The sequence below is a fragment of the Oreochromis niloticus genome, linkage group LG16 (genome assembly GCF_001858045.2).
Source record: "Oreochromis niloticus isolate F11D_XX linkage group LG16, O_niloticus_UMD_NMBU, whole genome shotgun sequence".
Taxonomy (NCBI): Eukaryota; Metazoa; Chordata; class Actinopteri; order Cichliformes; family Cichlidae; genus Oreochromis; species Oreochromis niloticus.
The window spans coordinates 19,305,643-19,327,067 of record NC_031987.2 but is presented as its reverse complement, the minus strand read 5'-3'; the positions used below and the strand labels follow the sequence as shown (position 1 = coordinate 19,327,067).

Below are 21,425 nucleotides of genomic sequence, written 5' to 3'. Positions count from 1 at the left end.
GGAGCAACTGTAACCCACATTATTTCCTTAGGGATTAATAAAGTATTCTGATTCTGATTGTTTCAGGATGACCTGCCATCATCCAATGACACATCTGCTTACCTGCATCTTTTGTTCGTTTCTCCTCCTCTTCTTTTCTCTTTTTTCTAAACTGAGCACCTGATGGCTTTGAACTTTTCTTGTCCATCTTCCGTTGGTTTTAATTTTGCACTCCAGTATGAACACCCATCCCTCAACCAGAGGATCACCACAACATAATCTAACAGACCTACACCTTAGTTCACAGATTCACTTTGTCTAGGGTGCATTTCTGAGATTTCACACAACCCAGGATTCAAATCATGAATACATAATGGGCTTGGATTTATAACATTATGAATGAAATGTGCTCTATTTGGAAGCAGCAGGTCTCCCTCCCCTTTCGACGGGTTATGTGTGAGACTTTAAATCATCAAACTGTAAATTATAAATTTTAAAATTGTTATTGATCCCTTTACCCCGAGTCCTAAAGTGTATGTTTATTTTCTTACTCTACTATATTTATTTACTTGCACGGCCTCGTCGTCTCGTCTCTCTATATACTGGACTGTGTGTAGCGGAGATGACAATAAAGTTTACTTTGACTTCAGCAGCGAGCAGGCGCACCGAGGGCTCTCGCGCTCACTTTTCGCGTATAGAATTTCGAAAAAACATCGGTGCAAATTATAAGTCTGTATCATAATGTCTGGTGTTTTCGTGTTTGTTGGTTTGTTTTTATTTTGTTTTATTTTGCGAGTTGGTTATTAGATGCTGCTCCAGCCAGCCAGAGAATCCCCCGCCGCCCCGCCCTCTCCTGCCTGTGCCGCAAGCAGCAGGCGCACCTCGCAAACGGAGGGCGCCCTTACTCCCAGCAAATGGGCGATAGAAAACCGATCGGTGCCTATGCCATTCCCAATATGCGCTGGCTGCCGTCAGGGCAGCATGAGTACGAGCATTTTTTTTTTTTTTTTTTTTGCCGATGCTCGTGATGCCGCCCCCCATCACGATGCCGCCCCGGGCAACCGCCCGTGTCGCCCGTATCTAAAACCGCTACTGCAGTCACGATTATTTGAATTTATGCTTAACTCATGTTCTTCCTACAGATCAAAATACAGCACAGTAGTTTAAGCACAAAATTAATAATGTGGCTTAAAAAAGCATTTTAAAAAAAGCCTGATGGCTTCAGCTAGAATGTAATAAGGTGAATAGAAATGGCTTCAACCACTCGATCATATTGAAGACTTGCTTAATCCTAATTTGCTGTGTAAGAATAAATTCTCGACGATTCTCAAATGCACCAAAAGGTGGCACTCCAGCAACAGCAGTGAAATAATATTGGGTATTTTTAAACACAGTAGGCCGAACTCTTGTTCATGTGACCCGCACAAGAAATACAGGAAGTGTTGTTCACTTAGTTCACTTGATCTAAATGCCCCGCTGTGCCAAACACATTTGCTTTGCCAAGAGAAACTCTCTATAAGTTCCACTTGTTGAAGGGATTCTGTTACTGATCTAACCTATCTTTAAATTTATCAACCAATTGCAAATGAATATTCATACATGCCTCTAAAAGGAAAAGTAGAGTTCTGGTGAGCATTTTTAAAAGCAGATTATTATTATTATTTTTTTTTTAAAATGAAGCAGTATTTCATGACAGCGTTGATGTTTTTTTGTTACTCACTAATGACAGGGTAAAATTGCAACTTTGTAGAATGCATTGTGTCACATTTAGTGTTTAGGTGTGAGAAAAATAAAAAACAAAACAAAGCAACTGTCTGCAAAAGTTTTTATTGACACTATACTGATTAAGTATGCAACATGGTCACAACTGTGAAGTGGGTAAAGGGTGTTAATCTATGAAAGCACAGTTTTAGGTGGATGTTATATTTTCATTTATAACCTGAAGAATGAACCTTTATTTACTTCATTTATTACAGTTTGTTGTTACATTGAAACACTGTATGCACTACTTCAACATAAGTTCATGTTTCAATCCACATAAGATGAACAACACACATTAATTTTGAGATTAGCAAAGCAACAATTAACCACTTCCTGTTTTTTTGCAGCTCTCGTCAGATAAATAGAAAGCTGCTGATGATGCAGTGGTCTGTTTCTCTCTCTCTGACTGGCGGTCGTGATGTGCAGGATAAACCAAGCAGCACTTCTCTTCATTCAGCTTTTAGTGATGTGTCATGTCTTTGCAGGTACAGAGCAGATTTGTGTTTGTGAAACATCTTTTTATCCAGATTAAATACAGATACATTGTTTTTAATTAATTTTTTCTTCCCTGAAGAAAACCACAGGTCTACCTTTGTGTTCAGAGGAGGCTCAGTGACCCTGACTTGCAACATATCCAACAAAAATGCAACACAAATCTCCTGGACCAACGGCAGATCTGTTTTCCAATATTCCGTTGTGCTGAACTGCACATTTTCAAATTTCTCATTTTACAAACTGAATATAAATCATGAGTTACCTACAGAGCTAACTATTTTAGTGCTCAGCCTGAGGATGAAGGACTTTATACATGTGCCATAACTGGCAAAGATGGCCTACACAGCATTACGTGGAATTTAACTGTGTCTGAGAAACCCACAGGTAGGTAAAAACAAAAACATCTCACAATCACTTTTACTAAATCTTCAGTAACCAATGAAAATTACATCTATGCTGCTTTACAGAATCCATTTCAAAGTATTTTCTATCCATATCACCTGCAATTGGATTCATTCTATGTGGCATCATGTTGGCTGTTTTCCTCTGCAGGTGAGTAAATGCTTTTTAACTTCATAAAAGATTGAAGAACGTTACTCTTCTTTATGCTGCTGTACATTTATTGTCAGTGCTGGAAGACCAATTTCATCATAAAACTCACATGTCATTTTCTATAGTGTCTTCTTGCATGATTATTCTTATGTTTACCATGCAGTTTAGTTTTAATTTATTAATGTCCAGGCGTTCAAATATTGAAAGGGTGCATCAAATAAGAAAAAAAATTAGTTGACGGTGTTCATAGAGCTGAAGATTTAAATTGTCATGCATTTAATTGCAAGGAAATATATGTCCAGGTTTTGAAACATCTGAAAATTGCATCAGATAAGAAAGAATAGTTAAATGCAACTTAGTTTGTGGAGCTTATACCACGCTGCTCACAGACCTGGATATTGGATACTGAAAAAATGTATGTCTATGATATCTTTAATAAACAATGTAAAAAAATAATAATAATAAAAAAAAAAAATTGCAAGATAATGTTAACAAATAAAATGTGTGTTTTGTTTTTTTCAGGTAACAAAATAAAATAAATCACACAATTTGTTCACTACTTCTGTCAGTACTGCAAACTAATGCTAACCTACAAGGGCTGAACCAGCCCTTTGTGCTTTTGATGAGGCATTTTTCTTGCAGTAGAGTGTGCAAACAGGAAATGCCTCTCAGTAGTAGTTAAAAGGTTAGGGTAAAATGTATCATGTACTCTTTGGGCATTTTCTTTGTGGCTTAGCCCAACCTGCATTTTTCCACAGCTACAAAAGTTGGTTAATATTAAAGGTTAAGTCCAGTTGTTATAGGCCCATCATGTGGGTGTTACATTGAGATGTAGAACCTACTGAAACACATCTTTACTGCAGTAAATATTGATAGAGTACACATGTAACTGCATGGACTTTAGGAAGTGAAAGATGAGAAATAAAACATGAACAGAAATTATGAAAAAAATGGATGATTTCAGACATCATCCTTTTAAATAGCAGAAGACTCACTGTATTTCCTGATTTACAGCTAACAATAAATAACTAAACTAAAGTCTGAGACCAAAAAAGAACCTAAGATATTAATTTATATTTTAAACTCCCCAAATGTTAATGAGTTACAGCAAACACACCATATGCAAAGATGTTACTGTTGTGCTAAAATAACACAAATTCTCAAAATGTTTTGCATTTCATGTGGTCACTGTACGATTTAAAATCTCTTTATGAACCTACACTGATATTATAATGTCCCTGAAACACCTCCACAGTACTAAGATGAGGGGTTTCATGACTGGTCACTGCATTTTCTCTCCAGAAAAATTATGACGAAGAAACGGAATCAAGGTCCAGACTGCAGTGAGATTCCTCCTGAGTCAGAGGAGGTCAGAAGATCTCTGTCATCTCTAACACTCTCTTTAACACTCTCACATGTCTCTGGAATAATTTCTGTTTTTGCACTTTCTATCTTTATAGTTGGAGCTCCATCAACCACAGGGTGACACTGCTCATTGGAAAAATAACAAGCGGAGGAGTCAGTATATGGAGAACCTGAATTCAATCTATGATCACTTCTAAGCTGATGAGCCATGCAGTTACACAGAGACATGGACATTTTTCATTTTCAAAGCAGGAACTGCATGAGAACACATCAGAGGAAATGAAACAGAGCTACTATAGCCTCTTTAGCTCAAGCATGCAGGTGTCTGTGAACGTACGGAGTTTTTTCTCTTACACCTCTGATTTATCTGTAGCAGCAGCTTTACTTGCATCCTGAATCATGTGTGTAAAACATCCATAACTTTGTAGTATTATAGTTTACTGTTCATATGTGAAATCATCCACTCAGTTTCCTGTGCACTGATCAATGTGACTGTGAATCAGATGTTGCCATTGCCACCACTTTCATGTGAACATGCTCATAGTTAAGGTAAACCTGGGTTTACTTACCAAGCTGATATTTGATGTTGACCAGCTGATTTTTTTCCATGTAAAAATAAATCACGAGTTACCTACAACTATTTTTAATAACTATAATTATTTTTAGCACTCAGTTTATGTATGCAGCATAACTGAAAAAAGTGGTCTACGCAACGGTGTGTGCAATACCTCAGAAGTAGGTAGGGCAATAAGCTGGATTAATCACTTCCAGTAAAGGTCAAGATAGCAATTTAAATCAATTTACTGCTGATTTTATACAGAAACCACTTCATAAACATATTTTCTATACATTTTGAGCTACAACCATGTCATCTGTTATAACTGTGTTGTCTTTTGAGGTAGAGTTAAACAACAACATGTTTTATTTTGTTGTTGTTGTTGTTGTTTTTCTTGGGTTAAGAAAAAGACATTTGATCCTACTTGTAGCTCTCAGCAGCACATAATAATTAAGCACATGATTTACTAATGCAGATGAAGCACAAGTTTAATTTAAAATTCAAAGAGAACAAAGAGAACAGCACCTTGAGTTGTGTCCAGTATGACATGGGAGGAGATGTTAGAGGAACTTTGGTATTACTCGGACCCTCATTTCCCACGAAAAGTCCTTGAGTCATTTATATTTATAACCTCATATGAGCTTTCTGTACCTAGATTGGTAGGTGACCATATTTCCCTTTTCAGTTGTGCCTTCCTTCCTGTCTTATTTTAGTAGCTGTTGTTCTCTGTTATGTGCTGAGTTTTTGTACATATTGAGTCTTTCTTTGATGTGTTGCCTGAGTAAGCAGTCTTCACCTTATTCCCAGTGCTTCCTATAGTATTGCTAGAGTTCTGTGATTTTGCATCCTCTGACTCGCTCTTTTTTCTCTGGATTGTTGAGTTTGACTCTTCAATTCTGATTCCTGTTTCCTGCATTTACATCTGCAAGGTTTTGTTTCCCTGTCCCAATTTTTTGAAATGTGTTACTGCCGACAAATTCAAAGAACGTACAGACGGGTTTTTATTGGTGTCCACTGGTTCTAAACTGCAAAGTCTGCAGTCTGAACAGAAAGGCAACTAAAACACAGTATAGCATTCAAAGGGATTGCACACAGAAAAGTGCCTCAATGCCACTAAAGAAAAATAACCTTCCAGATATTTCTCCATGATTTTTGGATTGGAAAAATATATTTTTCTTAATTTCTGTTCAAATAACCAATAGATTTACTTTAAGGCATTCCGGCTTTCTTCTCACTAAGTGAAGAGGTGAGAGAAATTAATTCTATTTGTATGCAATCATATGTGCAATTACTTTGACTAAGCACTGAAACGATACAAGATGGAAATGGATTTTACATAGATTAAATTGGAAGTAAAGGCATTTAGTATTTAAAGCAGAAAAGGAAATTGCAGCATGGGTTGGACACAGTTTGATTAGAAAGGATTAAGTTAGGACTGAGTCATGATAAGACAATAAGAAAAAAGAGAAGGGAAGTAATATTTTCCAAAGTCTTTAGAAGATGGTTTAGCTTGTATTTTGGAGTCCTGTATTACCATTCTAGCCCAGGAAGTGGTGCTAATGCAGCTATGTGATGGTTGTCAGCCATCAAAGAAGAAGACAGCCCCACTTAGGCTTTGTTGTGGCCTCTGTGGCCTCAGAGTGCTGTGAGGGGTTTACAGTGAAGGAAGTTTATTACTGTTTTAGCTGCCTCGACAAAACCTAAATCTAATCATACATCACGGGTATCATGACGGTGGTTATCAACTTTATCTGTTAAACAGAGATTTCTACTTCGTTCTCCGTGCTTCACAGATCATGGAACATATTATGCACAAAATGATCCCTGTGTATGGAAGAGGATTAGGGCCACCGGGAAAACAAAGCAAAAAACAAAAAACACGCCCTTTTTTTTTCTTTTCCAGAATTTTTTCTCAGAATACGTGCTCACTTTTTTCCCCCCGGTGGCCCTAATCCTCTTCCGTACCTGTGAGTGGTACCTACTCCAAACAGATAGATCATCAGATGATGATAATTTAATAATTGTGATAAAATAAGTGATGGGCATTTTTCTTTCCACTTAGGGGTGGGGATAGGAGGAAGTAGTGCATTTGTATTTTTCCATTTTTTAAAGTGATAGTGTTGTGCAAAGCTTAAAATTGATTCAGCCAAATCTGACATATTGGCTTTTTATCATAAAAGTATGTTTCTTTTTTTTCTCCTTTTGAAGAGGATTGTTACATGAGCCACGGTGGCTGCTGTTCAACCCTGTACTGGTAAGACGTTAGAATAAAGATGACCAGAGTTAATACAGAGCACAAATATTCAGTTAAATCTGATTAAAAATAAAATAAAAGATTGCTTAAAGATTTATTTACTTGGTCCACAAATAAAGTGGCACTGACAGAGAAATGTTTGTTTAGATCTGAATTCTACTTTTTGTGTTAAACCGACTGATGTTTGTCCATCTCTATATGACAAATATAATTCTTTGATGCCATAAGTATTAATTATAACACTTACTTAACATAATGGTTATTTACATACATTAACCTTAGATATTGCAGTCTGAACAGAAAAGTAACTAAAACATAATATGGCATCTAAAGGAAGCACAGACAAGTTTTTATTAATGTCCATTGGTTCCAAACTGCAAAGCATTTTATCTAAATATTTAAACACAATCCTTAAATTTAAAATTATGTTGGTTTGTTCAGTTACTTTTGAGCCTCTTTCAATGGGGGACTGTGCATTAAAAATGGTTGTAATTCCTCCACAGTACTTTGGAGGAAAATCTGCCTGAGTTTACTTGATATTTCTGTAAAGAACTGTTTCTGAATTGTGGTACTGTGATTATCCCTGGTGAGACAGGGGGGCTTACATTCAGGAATCGAGTTGTAAGAGACAGTTTATTCATGAGGGTTAGGTGTAGAACAACATCAAAAAGAATTTACAATATGAATAAATAATAAAGGTTAACATGACTGGCTTCAAATACCCACACTACAGACCTGCTAAGGAATAGTCGTATTTGTACGTTGGAGTATTTGTGCCACATTAACAAAAAGAATAGTGTCTATTCTCAAAACATTCAAATCATTTTTTTTCTGCATGCAACCTGAATACTCCTTTGTATATTTGACTGTACAAAAATACAAAGGATATATTTTGAATAATTCTTAAATGTGTCACAAGATGGCACTCCATCACAAGGAATGAAAGCATCTATACCGAGCAGTAGTCAATTAGTCAATTAGCCTCTAAATACCAGGAATATGACTTCATAACACCTCTGCTTAACACAGTCACATAATAAAATGCTCAAATCCACATTAAAGATTAAAAGAGACCAAAAAATTACAAAATAAATCCTTTGGGTGATAGGACAATTTTAAGAATATAGTCATTATTCTTAAAATTGTCCTATCACCCAAAGGATTTATTTTGTAATTTTTTGAATAATGAGCCACGCCAAATATACACCAGAGTGGCAATATAGGAGTATTTTTAACATAATACAATCAAATTCATAGTCTTAAAGGGGACATGATATAATGATAATAATGATGATACAAAGACTGATACTACTGAACTGAAATATGCAAAAACCTCCTCTTTCAAAACTACATTTTATGCAGAATTGATCCAAAAAACATCCAAAGTGCTGTTGTGCCACCACTGTTAAGGCCTTGCATTGAAATGTACATCTTGCACACCCTAGCTACAGAAAGCTGGGGTGTGCAAGCTCCTCCTCACTATATAAAATATGTTACGTTTTCCCTCTCTCAATATTTTTCTTACTACACTGCCTCAAACTGATCTGAGTTCACTGTAGTTCCATTATAATCACAGTTATGCTGACATCCTTTGCAGTTCAGTTATTTTTAACTTTGGTATTGCAAAAGGCAATTCCTATATGACATGTTTCAGTATCTTTAGAGTCATCGGTTTTTGCACAGATAAGCCTGGAACAGGTTATCTATATTGTACATAGAGAAATCTTTGCTACTTTTCCCTGTCAGGTAGTACATCTGTTACCTGTTACTATGTGTTAATATTACTGGCACAACTTATAACAATAGAAACGAATTAGAAGTGAGGAAGTGGTAGGATCAACTTCACCTCCAGATCTACAGTAGATGCCAATATTACCAGCTACATTTGGTGGTGATTTTGAATTTAAAAAATCAGCTGTAATATTAAAAATAAAGGCAAAAAAGGTCATGCATTTACAGAAAAATGATAGATGCAAAGTTGTGAAACCTTTCAGTAGCTTATACAGCTGTTTAAATGCTATTATTTCATCATAGGGAAGAGGTGAACCTTGTGTCATGGAGCTGATTTGTACAACAGAGATTATCTTGATGGTAAACAACAAAAAATTCCAAATCTTCAGATGTTAACTGTAGATATAGAAACTGATGGCTGTCAAAGCACAAGTTTTGTCCAGAGGTGTCCATAAATAAACAGCACTTCACTGGAAGATGCACAATATAATGTGAATGGAACCTGAGTTAGGCAAAAACTGTTATACTGGCCATGTAGGTGAAACTCCTCCTGATCAGGACAAAGAATCTGATGAGTCTGCAGAGAATATATTGTCATAATATTATCAGATAGTAAACTACAATTTAGAGATTCAGAAGTGATACTCATACAATAACTTTTTTTCCCCTTTGGTACATGTCCCAAGTCCTTAGAAAAAACAACAACAATAATAATAATGATAATAACATATTGTTTACACACAATGTTATAGTCACACACAATGGTCCAGTGAAGTTTAAAATAAATTAGTAACACTGTTTTTTCAGTGCAAGAATTACAGAGAAAACTATGAAAGGTTTTTATTATTATTTTATGTGCAAACCAGTGTGTCCTTGTACTCTCCATTTAAACTGTTTCTCGTTTTTCATTTAGCTTTTTTCAGAACTTTCTTCTTGTAAAGTCCACAGAATGAGCTGAGTCTCTTCAAGTGCTGCCTGTCATGTACACTGCAAAACTTTGGAGTTGTGAAGAGGCCATCTATGGATTGAAAGTGCAATTAAAATTAATTTGTATTTGTTAACAGAAATAAATTAACAGAATAGCAAGCAAACACAAAAACAGCAGTAAAGCAGTAAGGAGAGAACGTGAATGAAAAAGTTACTCATTATATATTTTATTATCATCATCAGATTGCTATCTAAATTGTGGTTTGCTATCAGAATTATAAGATCAAGTCCCCTCTTTAGTCTTCTGTAAGTCATACACATGACATGCACACAAAGGCACCAACTATGGATTGTAAATGTAGATAACTTTATGGAAACTACAAGTGAGAATGGAAAGCAAACTGTAAAGTGAATACATGACTGAAAACACCGTGAGAAATGACAATCTGAATAATACAAAGTTATTCTAACCTTTCCTCCAAGCTGAACATGATGCACATGATACTGGACACAAGTCAAGGTCCTGTTCTTGTAAAGGTCCTTTTTCAGGCACCTGGTCCGGCTTTTTCTGCAAAAGTAAAACTGTGACCATGCGGCATTTTATTTCAAATTGTTTATGAATAACACTAAACTTTGTTCTACAAACTAAGTTCTGATGCTGTTGGGATGCTTTTTAAATTTTAAATAAAAACAGGATGCAATAATTTCCACATCTCATAAACTCTGATTTTATTGACAGTAGAAAATGAAAAATCCAGCAAGTGTTTAAATGAATATTTTACTTTTTCATTTAAAAAACAGTTTAAAAAAACTCTTTTTGAATTTGATGGTAGCAATGTATTTCAGAACAACTGGGATAGGGCCACAAGATGTGACATACCTTCAGTGTTGTTTATACTGCAGTATATGGTACTAACAGGGTCTCGTGGCTCAAAGAATGGCATATGGCCAGACGGGGCGGTGGTTTGTGTTAATGAGTTTAGGTCTCAATTTTAATTTCCAGACGTTTTAAAAAAATTCCAAACAATCTTTATTTCAATAACATGAATTAAAGCTGACTAGTGTAAGAATAGGTTATTGTAGTATCAGGGATTTAGTTGTATTAACGATAGTAAAGCATTATATTCATTTAAGTAGGTCATAGGTCAAGCTGCTAAACATTCACACATAGAGCACATAGAACTGGGAGAATAAGTCAGAGGTGTATGTGAGAAGCAGAGATGACAGAGCTGCCGTTGGTGGGATAAGGAGTTGGTAAGCCAAAGCAAGGAGAAGACTGTGTGCGGCGAAGTGGGCAGCAAGGACACGAGACAGGGAGGCAGGAGACAGAGAGGGACCAACAGGCACTTAGATTGGAGAGACAAAGCTTGTTGATTTCTGTGTGTCAATGTGTGCTGCTGGAACTGCCCCAGTGGATTTTGATGTTGGATGCTGAGCTATGAAAATTCCCAAGTACACGTAATAAAATTAATTGATTGTTTATTTGGAGAAAAACAGGAATGGGATATTACACTGTTTTATGATGCATTATACTGCTGATTTATAAGAAACACTGTTTGCAGAGAACAAAACACACTGCACAGGAAACCAAGGTCATAACCTAGGCTCACTGAGAGAGAGAGAGAATGTGAATGCTTAGATTGGAGGGGGTCCGAAGCTATAAGAATGTGAGAAACGGTCAGACACTTCAAGATTCTGCAGGACACCCTCCCTTGCACATCTCCCGTCCGGACGTTTGTAATACTCAAAGTGTTGTATGGAATAAAGAGAATTATATTGATTAAAGTGATTGTTGATTAAGCATTAAACACCGAGTGTTGTTCTTCCTTCATCCCAAAGATCAAAGAATTGGGGTATTTAACACTAGATAACATGAATACCCTGATGGGATGTAATGAAGCCTTGGAGGAATGTAGCATTAATGAAGGAATTATAACCATCTGATTTTATACACATTTAAAAGCTAACCTAATTAGAGTTGTCCATTCCTTGACATTCCCTCACAAAACCTCAATGGACAGAGCTCCAGGTAAACCACTGATTTAAGAATACTTTCTTGCAATGACAACAACTTTGTTAGAGACGTCATAGTGCAGCCAAACAAAAAACCCTATTCAGTCAAATTCACTCAAGTGTTAAAGGCACCTACTATGCTAATTTCCTGCTCCATATTTCTATACCTGGGCTCCACTCCACTAAGTCTGATTCACATTTTCAGATAATACTTTTTTTTTTTTTAAATCTAATACTGGGCTTTGCATTTCATCATGACCCTGAAACAACATGTTTAGCTCCTGTCCTCCTTCCTATAATGCAAACTTTCTTCTAATTGCCCGCTTCTTCTAAAAACAGGGATGTGAATGATTGAAACTGCCATGCTCGAAGCCAGAGGTGGGCCCTTGGCCTGAAGAGGCTACAGTAGCAGTGTTGTCCTCCCTCTGATTGTGTTCCCTTGCAGTTCCTGCTTTGAAACAGAAAAATGTCCAAGTCTCGGTGTAACTGTATATGTGGATGTCTCGTCAGCTCAGAAGTGACCATAGATTGAATTCTGCAACTCTGTATATTGACTCCTCCATGTCTTATTTTTCAAATGAGCAGTGGTACCCTGTGGTTAAGAGAGACCCACATACAAAGACAAAAAAATACAAATTAAAATTGGGGGAGATTCTAAGATAGGAATTAAGGTAGAGATATAAGAGTGCTAAAGATAATAAAGACCTTATGACCTCTTCTGACTCAGGAGGAAATTGATCCTCGACTAGATCCTGATTCAGTGTCCTCGTCATACCTTTTCTGCAGAGAAAAAGCAGTGACCATATTAATGCTGTCCAGCAGGTGCTTCAGGACTTTATTCTATGAGATCTGGTTAGTAAAGGCACTGTACTTATTACAGTGTATAAGAAACACAAGACATCAGTCTCTTTGAAAAGTTGCTAATAGTGATAATAATAATTATTTATGGTTGTTTTTTAATATTTAAGTAGAGGAATGAATTATAGACGTAATGTATGAAACCATGGCTGTAATTACACCCACCACGATGAAAATGTGAAAAAAATAAGTGTGTCTATGAAGATAGTGGATTTAAATAGTTGCAAATACAGCATGATTACTGTTCGTCAGTTCTTTTAGGTTTTTTTTTATTTATTTTTTTTATTGTGGTTACTGCAGTAATAGGGTTTAATTATGCAATATTCTGAAAGGTCTTGATGCATGCTCATTTATCCAGGTAAGGAAATCCCAGAAAGTTGATCCTGTTCTTCTAGATGTAACATTTTCATTGGGACAAACATTTTGTCACTCATCCAACTGACTTCTTCAGTCTGAGCTGACTGCAGGTTTCCCCAACCTTATAAACAGTACATTTGCATGATGACCAGAACTAGCATCACTGGTTAACACTGGTCTGTCAGTGTTAATCAGTTAATCAGAAATTCAAATTATGATTTAATTGAATAATGGAGAAAAGATATCCAAACCTACTTAGTCCTGAGTGAAAAAGTAATTGACCCTCTTATTTAATAATGAATTAACTTTAATAAAACATTCTTTTGGAAAGCTAAGTTCTGTTTCACTAACCACACTCAGGCCTGATTACTGGCACACCAGCGTGAAGAAGGCTAAAGATCTCAACAGGCAACACAACATGCCACGATCTAAAGAAACGCCTGAGAAACAAAGTAACTGACATCTTTCAGTCTGGAACAGTTACAAAGGCATTTCTAAGGCTTTGGACTTTGGTGAACCACTGTGAGAGCCATTACATGCAAATGGAGGAAACTTGGAACAGTGGTGAAGATTCCCAGGAGTGACCAGCCTCCCAAATTTACTCCAAGAGGTTTTTTTTTTGTTGCATTTTTTTTTTTTTGGTATTTTAAAATATGATGGCCAAAAGTATTTAGGTTTAAGTATGAAAGTCTTAAGCCTTAAAATAACACATTGGTGTACTTTTCTGGTTGTACAATGGAAACATGCAGGCTGGGGTACGGTTACCACAAACAAAAAAAATGGCTTCAGAGTCAGTGTATTAAAACCACATCAAACTATTTTTATGCTACTGGCATTTCCTCTTTGCACCTTCGACTCTATAGAGAACTAGTTTGCAGTACTTACAGAAATACCAACCAAACTATGTAATTACATTTTCTTTCCTTAATTGTCAAAAAAGCATTTAGGTTTTCTCAAACCTTTGATTATTTTGTAAACTAATAACTAATAAAACTAATAATGCAACTGGTTATGAAATAAAAGATTAAGTTTAGTAATAAAATAACCTTCTGAGCTCAGTGAATTCTTGGTCAGGTGTGAGCATTCAGCCTGTGACCAGGCACGTGCAGAGGGGGGGGCTGGAAGGGCTTGAGCACCCGCCCCTTTCCTGATGGGTGCCCAGAGTGCCCTTTTGTTGAGGCAACTTTTAAAAATTTTTTTATTTATTTATTTTTTTAATGTGTGTGTGCGTGCGGAGTCCTGTCTGTGCCCCTCAACAATAATATTTAACTATTTAATCACAGTTTTGCTAAATAAAAGGATCTGGCTTGCATCAGTCACATGATCACTATTAACCAATGATCGCCCTTGACGGCAGAACGCGCTGGTTACGAGCCGGGAACAAGCTCATAAAGAGCACGCACATTTTTAGCGGTCCGGAGCTGTAGGAGAAACACAAATTAACTCAGAGACAGACTGATGCGACAAAACCAGTAAGTAGGTGTACAGCGTACACTGTAGTCTACAGCACACAGGAGTATTAGCTTATCACGTACACGTTGGTAAGCTGTCTTGTTGCAACTGACGAACTGAAACAAAAGAGCGTGCCGTGTGTGCAACAGCGCGACAAACCTGTCCTTTTATTAACTGCACAAGTAGTGCTGGTCATAGCTGCTGGCTGACTGTGTAAGGCTGTCATGGGTCTGTAGCTCTGTCACTGTTTTAGGGAACATATTTAGTTTTATAGTAAGTTACAGGGCTTTTCCTGCCTTTCTGGAGGGCTTATATTTCACTAAAAACGATCTAATATGCATGTCCACATAATTATGGATTATTATAATTATAATATTTAAAAAACATGCTGTATTTTAAAGAACATACATTAAGACACAGATTATATTAGATTTATATTTTAAAATGCTGATTTTACAGCAGTAAAATTATTGTATCTCTACAGTTTAAAAATGTAATAAGCTTTCTCCCTGCACAGAGTGGATAGTGAAACAAATGGAATCATCATAAATACATTATTTCATATTTATTACTTTTTTCCCCTCATTGCTTTATTATTGTAGCTCTAGTAATAAATAATAAGGGAAGGATTCTGGATGAGCTCCATGATGCCCATAGTATATACAGTATTCTGAAGGTCTAAAATGTCCCTGTGTGTGCATGTGTGTGTTTTATTTATATGGATTTTTTTAAAATTAGTACTCATGATAAAACATTGTCCAGACATGGCTGGTAAGGACATGAGGAGGAAACAGTAGGAGCTGTGTGAGGCTACTAAAGGCAGTGGATCCCTCAGCAGCTGGATTACAAAGAGCACAGGTAACATTAACACATGTACCAGTTGTTGGAGAGGTATTCTAGTATAAAAATAGTAATAAGCACAACTGGAATGTTTTGCTTCTATAACATTTTTCTGTCATCATTTTATTATAGATTAAGTGCAAGAATTGTTAGGTGTGGATAATTAAATTATAGTTTATTGCAAAAGCAAGTTGTGCCTTGTTCTCAGATAGACAGCAAGTGGAGAGTGATAGATGAGATGAGGGGATGGAAGGAAGAAGAGAAGCAGAGTGATTCACAGGCAGAGCCGTGTTTATTTCTCACAGTTTTTTGTTGCCTTATGGTTCCAAGCGCATTTTGTTATGTTCTTTGCATTTTGTTATTATCTCATGACACTTGTTTAATCAGCTACCATCTCTCCTATGAACTTTTTAATGTCTACAGTCTCAGATCAACACAGCCCTGCCTTCCAGCACTATCATTAGCAGAAGCAGCAGAAACCCCTCAACAGCAACATTGTACCCATCAGGTAAAACATAGGCTACGTTTGCACATCATACTATATCACAACAGTGATATAGTATGATGCAATCCCATATTAGATTCTTGATGAATGTGTGTTGTTGTTATTCAGCCTGGTTCGATGTGCCCCTTTTTAACTTTGAGCACCCGCCCCTTTAAACGTCTCTGCACGGCCCTGCCTGTGACCACTAATGTAATGATTTTGTTATTGAACTGAATTGAAAGATGTCAGTTCATTTAAACTTTATGAATCTGGATTACCCTGCAATGCAGCATAAATTTCCTTTACTAAGATTTCCTTGCAATTAAATGCATGACAATTTAAATCTTCAGCTCTATGAACACCGTCAACTAATTTTTTTCTCATTTGATGCACCCTTTCAATATTCGAACACCTGGACATTAATAAATTAAAACTAAACTGCATGATAAACATAACAATAATCATGCAAGAAGACACTATAGAAAATGACATGTGAGTTTTATGATGAAATCGGTCTTCTCAGCACTGACAATAAATGTACAGCAGCATAAAAAAAAGTAACGTTCTTCAATCTGTTATGAAGTTAAAAAGCATTTACTCACCTGCAGAGGAAAACAGCCAACATTTCATTTCATTTCATTTCATTTATTTATTTATTTCACACTTGGTACAACAGTACAAACAAACCAACCACACTTACTATCAAAAAGCACTACAACCATGTGTGAAAAGGAGCAGGAAGAAGAAATATTCTTATTAAACCCTGCCCCCTATCTACAATCCAACTTATATTACAAGTGGGCACCAAAAATCAAGGAATAAACTAACATTAACATTTATCTCCGGTCCTAACCCAAACCACACAACACATTTACAATCAAAATATACAAATTTACAATCAGAATATACCACTCCACATAGTAACAAGGAGAAAAATAAAATTAAAATAAATAAAGCAAAAAAAAAAAAAATTTTGATGCCACATAGAATGAATCCAATTGCAGGTGATAGTATGGATAGAAAATACTTTGAAATGGATTCTGTAAAGCAGCATAGATGTAATTTTCATTGGTTATTGAAGCTTTACTAAAAGTGATTGTGAGATGTTTTTGTTCTACCTACTTTTGGGCTTCTCAGACACAGTTAAATTCCACGTAATGCTGTGTAGGCCATCTTTGCCAGATATGGTACATGTATAAAGTCCTTCATCCTCAGGCTGAGCACTAAAAACAGTTATCTCTGGAGGTAACTGATGGTTTATTTTCAGTTTGTAAAATGAGAAATTTGAAAAGGTGCGATTCAGCACAATTGAATGTTGAAAAACAGATCTGCCGTTGGTCCAGGAGATTTGTGTTGCATTTTCCTCAGATATGTTGCAAGTCAGGGTCACAGAATCTCCTGTGATCACCATCACACCTCTGTGTCCTTTCTCAACAAACTCTATTGTTTAAAGGGAAGAAAAATGATTTAAAAATATATTTCTGTATTTGATCTGCATAAAAAGACATAAATATACTCTGTACCTGCAAAGACATGCCACACCACTAATAGCTGAGTGAAGAGCAGTGCTGCTTGGTTTGGTTTCAACACCATGATCATCAGATAGAGAGAGAAGCAGGCTTGAACTTCACTTTGAACTTTATTTGTATCTGAGGAGGAGCCACAAAAAGGAAGTGGTTTGTTGCTGTTTTGCTGAACTCAAAACTCACGTGTGTGTATGCGTTTCATTTTTGTGGAATAAAACAATACGTTTTATAGGAATAATGGATTCAGGGCATTAGCTTAACAAGAAATTGCCACAATTTAAGTGATTCCCCACTTTTTTCTTGTTTTCAGTAGCAAGCGATGCTTATGATTGTGCCAGAGCACATTTTGAACAACACCATGGGAATTTCGGATTTTACACAGGTGGTTGGATGTTACACTCTGGAAATGGAAGGAAGGTGAGTGTTATTAACACTCTGTGGTCCACGGACACGCTGCACCTACAAATCACATGACTAACAACCTGCAGCCACGCTGAGTCTCTATTTCAGCCCACATTGAAAGTTCAGACTTCAAAGTTTTTACATTTTAATTACAGGCCAGTAAATCCAGAGTTATGATAATATATATATATAAGCCATGCTTTTTTCTAAATACTTTTTCATGTTTTTTATGTGTGTGTGTGTTTTAAGCGTTTTCTAAGGACAGCGCGAAAACAGTAAAGAAAGGAAAAGAAGCCACCTCTTTCCTATCGGTGGAAAAATGCACCATGTCGACCAATTAAGTCAACCACCATCTATTGTTTGAACTGTTTCTCAATAAAAGGCAGCGAGAGGAGGCCATCGTCGGGGTCATTTTCGTGGTGGACACAGACGAGGCTTCCCTTGCGCAAGTAATCGATCGATCGCTGACTGTCTTGTTTTCTTCATGATGAATAAGTCTCTAGAACTAGCGGGGCTTGTGGAAACACAGACCCAACACTTGTGTTTAGGGCTGAACGATATATCGCATTTGCGATAATATCGCGATATGATCAAGTGCAATTTTCTAACCGCAAAGGCTGCGATTATACTCTGTTTACGTGACATGCGCGAGTAAAACATGTGATATGATCAAACGAGATTGTCTAACCACAGAGGCTGCACTCTGGTCACGTGACACGGGGAGCAAAGTTTTGAAACAGTCTACCGAGAGTGAACTAGCAAGCAAAGCTGTAGCCTACACAATGGCCTCAGGTTCAACAGAACCAGAGCCTGCGGGGATGCTAGTACCAAAGAGGAACTGCACATCAGCCGTGTGGGAATATTTTGGGTTTAAAAGAGATGATGTCGCACAGAGTCAGGTACTGTGTAAAACCTGTCTTGGTAGAGTTTCTACATCTTGGGGAAACACTACGAATTTGTACCAGCACCTTAAGACTCAGCACAAAACAGAGTATGATAGATGTATGGCTAAAAAAATCTAGTAGTGTGCAGAATAAACCTAGTAACATTACTCGGCAAGGATCACTGACCGAACTGTTTGAAGGTGTTACGCCATATGAACGCACTTCAAAACGGCACGTGGAAATCACCAAAGCAGTAACTCACTGCATCGCGAAAGACATGATGCCCGTCAATACGGTGACCAAGCCTGGGTTCAATAATTTGGTAACTACACTGGATAAGAGGTACAGAATGCCCTCCCGCACGTATTTCAGTCAGACTGCAATACCCGAGCTACATATGCAATGTAGGCGGAGGGTTGCAGCGGAGTTAAAGGCTGTTGAGTTTTTTGCGGCGACAACAGACATGTGGTCAAGCCGTACAGCAGAGCCCTATCAAAATCTGACGGTGCATTACATTACCGAAGACCTCCACCTCGAAGCTCGCAGCCTACAAACGGCCTACTTCCCCGAAGACCACACAGGGGAAAACACTGCTGCTGGCCTGAGAGAGGGGCTTGCGTGTTGGGATCTCCCTGAAGACAACCTTGTCTGCATAACGACGGACAACGCGTCAAATATGGTGAAAGCAGCACAGCTGAACGAATGGACCAGGCTCCAGTGTTTCGGACACAGATTACATCTTGCTATTGGTAAGTTACTACCGTGAGAGAGAGAGAGAGAGAGAGAGCGAGAGAGAGAGAGTGTGTGCGTGCGTGTGCATGCATGTATGCGCGAGCCTGTGTATCACTCTCTCCCACAAACACACCACACTATTATTTATCTTGTTCTTTACTGCTGTTAATTCTAGATATGTTATGTCAACCCCACACTGATGTACCCACCTCTTCTTATGTATTTTCTTTTTTGTTTTTGTCTTATAGTCTTATGTTCTTGTATGTCATGATGTATGTAACAATAGCTTTGGCAACACTGTTCCCATAGTCATGCTAATAAAGCAACTTTGAATTTGAGAGAGAGAGAGAGAAATGGTGAAACCTTGCATCATAACTGCAATTGTATGTCTAACACTAATTTTACTTTTTACTTTATTTTTTTTCCCTCCAGAAAATGCAATCAAAGATGGTAGAGTATCAAGAGCAATTGGGCTGTGCAAGAAGTTGGTGGGGCACTTCTCGCACAGTTGGAAGAAAAAGGCAGCACTCACTGAGGCACAGAAGGAGCTTAAGCTTCCTGAGCACTCTCTCATTACTGAGTGCCCTACAAGATGGGGGTCCAAAGAGAAAATGATTGCCAGAGTGCTGGAACAGATGAAAGCCATATCGCAGGTATTAACAGGTGACCGACATGCACGCTCCCTCATCCCAACCTGGCAGGATGCTGAAGTGTTGGAGTCCATTCATAAGGCACTGCATCCTCTCTCCGAATTTACTGATGCTCTTTCTGGAGAAGAGTATGTGAGCATCTCCTACCTCAAGCCAGTTCTCCATCTTCTGGCAACATCAGTCTTGGCTGAAGATGCTGAGGACACTGATCTGACTAGATCAATTAAAACCAAGGTCCTGGCATACCTCAACGACAAGTATAGTGACCTCAACACCCAGGAGCTTTTGGATGTTGCGTCGTTCATGGACCCTAGGTTCAAAACGCAATACATCAGCGCAGACAACCTTCCTGCCATTAAGGCCCGACTGAAGACAGAAATGGTGGAATCGGCTAGACGTACACATAATCAGGTAAATCCTTGAAAATTATATTTCCACAAACACATAATATTTATATATAAGCTAACTGCAAAACTAATGTCTCTCTTCCCATCTGGCAGGAGAAGAGGTCTCGCACTGAAACTGCTCAAAATTCTCCAAGTGCACAGGCCTCTGGGGGAAAGGCAAAGAAGACTCTTGGTAGTCTTTTTAAAACCAGTGCGGCCTCTTCAGCTTTGCCTCTGCCACTTGAAGATGTCGTGGAGGCAGAGTTGAATAGTTACCTGTTGACCCCTGTCATTGACGGAGAGGATGATCCCTTAGCCTGGTGGAAGGTGCACAACATTCACTTTCCACGACTGTGCAAGATGGCCCGCAAATATCTGTGTGTGCCAGCCACAAGTGCCCCCTCAGAGCGTCTGTTCAGCACTGGAAGGAATATAGTGACCTGCACTCGCTCATCCTTAAAGCCAGCAAAAGTAGATATGCTGGTCTTCCTAGCAAAAAACCTGTGAGCTAGGATGATTATGGCTAGCTGAGCCATACTCATTGTGCACTTTAGTTTGTGCTGTGTTGCTGTTACTTACTGCAGATAATCAAGATGTTCAGCCAGTTTTAATTTAAAGGCGTGTTTGTGTGTGTGTTTATACAATTGCTATTATGTTTGCACTTTATGTGTAATGTTACTGACTGCAGAGATCAGTAAGATGTGTGTATTTTTTATTTATTAGTTTTATTTATTTAATATTATTTTTTAATTTAATGACTGTCTAGTAGTTCACAGATGTCGAAAAACTGAGTGTGATAAAGCCACTGATTTTTTTATGTATATTTCTGCAATCTGCACATTGTACTGACTTTCATTTTAATGTTTACACCAGGGTTCCTTGTCAGCACTTTATGCTCAGATGTTTGTAAGCTAAAAATAAACTATTGTGTATGTTCAAATATACTGTTGTGATTGAAGAAGTTAAATAAAAATGTCAGTCATCAATTCATGCATCACCTCATGTCATCATAACAGAGGTCTGTCTTCCAGGAAAGAACAGTTTAAAATTAATGTAATATAGTATTGGCCATACTATATGATGTATTGCTTGTCTTTACAGAAGACAAAGACCTTAAAAAATAATCGCATATCGCATCGCAATTGCAATATTGGGGCAAAAAATCGCAATTAGATTATTTTCCATAATCGTTCAGCCCTACTTGTGTTGTAAGCTTTCTGC

At 37.5% G+C, this 21,425-nt stretch overlaps 2 protein-coding genes and 2 long non-coding RNA genes across 6 annotated transcripts; 3 read left to right on the top strand and 1 right to left on the bottom strand.

The window, feature by feature from the left end:
- The first annotated feature begins 1,475 nt into the window (after positions 1 to 1,475).
- LOC112844090 (uncharacterized) lies at positions 1,476 to 2,509 on the top strand. Its single transcript, XR_003216684.1, has 3 exons — positions 1,476 to 1,607; positions 2,088 to 2,225; positions 2,315 to 2,509. It is a non-coding gene; the product is annotated as an uncharacterized LOC112844090 (long non-coding RNA).
- A 9-nt stretch (positions 2,510 to 2,518) lies between these two features.
- Positions 2,519 to 4,787, top strand: LOC109197531 (uncharacterized). 2 transcript variants are annotated; one of them, XR_002058587.2, is made up of 4 exons: positions 2,519 to 2,619; positions 2,703 to 2,787; positions 4,090 to 4,156; positions 4,248 to 4,787. It is a non-coding gene; the product is annotated as an uncharacterized LOC109197531 (long non-coding RNA). The 2 variants fall into 2 exon arrangements; XR_002058586.2 differs by having other exon boundaries at positions 4,043 to 4,156.
- Positions 4,788 to 8,159: 3,372 nt separating this feature from the next.
- On the bottom strand, positions 8,160 to 17,268 carry LOC109197364 (uncharacterized). Of its 2 annotated transcripts, XM_025903962.1 has the most exons (7): positions 17,148 to 17,268; positions 16,747 to 17,064; positions 16,600 to 16,664; positions 16,227 to 16,249; positions 12,347 to 12,413; positions 10,092 to 10,188; positions 8,160 to 9,711 (listed from the first exon to the last, which is right to left on the bottom strand). In XM_025903962.1, the coding sequence occupies exons 1-7, from the start codon at positions 17,221 to 17,223 to the stop codon at positions 9,599 to 9,601; spliced, it is 759 nt and encodes a 252-aa protein (XP_025759747.1). In that variant the 5' UTR covers positions 17,224 to 17,268; the 3' UTR covers positions 8,160 to 9,598. The 2 variants fall into 2 exon arrangements, with proteins under 2 accessions (XP_025759747.1, XP_019207899.1); XM_019352354.2 differs by lacking the exon at positions 12,347 to 12,413.
- Positions 17,269 to 18,105: 837 nt separating this feature from the next.
- LOC109197350 (zinc finger BED domain-containing protein 1-like) lies at positions 18,106 to 21,190 on the top strand. The gene is made up of 3 exons (XM_019352324.2): positions 18,106 to 19,185; positions 19,601 to 20,229; positions 20,319 to 21,190. Exons 1-3 carry the CDS (start codon positions 18,432 to 18,434, stop codon positions 20,709 to 20,711), a joined length of 1,776 nt encoding a protein of 591 aa, XP_019207869.2. The 5' UTR covers positions 18,106 to 18,431; the 3' UTR covers positions 20,712 to 21,190.
- The last annotated feature ends 235 nt before the right edge of the window (positions 21,191 to 21,425 follow it).

Coding starts and splice junctions, on each gene's coding strand:
- LOC109197364 (XM_025903962.1), bottom strand. CDS start 17,223: ATGATCATGGTGTTGAAACCAAACCAAGCAGCACTGCTCTTCACTCAG. Junction 16,250..16,599: donor GATTCATTCTATGTGGCATC/AAAATTTTTTTT, acceptor AAATGAAATGAA/ATGTTGGCTGTTTTCCTCTG. Junction 12,414..16,226: donor TTGGCTGTTTTCCTCTGCAG/GTGAGTAAATGC, acceptor TTTTCTCTGCAG/AAAAGGTATGACGAGGACAC.
- LOC109197350 (XM_019352324.2), top strand. CDS start 18,432: ATGATGTCGCACAGAGTCAGGTACTGTGTAAAACCTGTCTTGGTAGAG. Junction 19,186..19,600: donor CAGATTACATCTTGCTATTG/GTAAGTTACTAC, acceptor TTTTCCCTCCAG/AAAATGCAATCAAAGATGGT. Junction 20,230..20,318: donor CTAGACGTACACATAATCAG/GTAAATCCTTGA, acceptor CCCATCTGGCAG/GAGAAGAGGTCTCGCACTGA.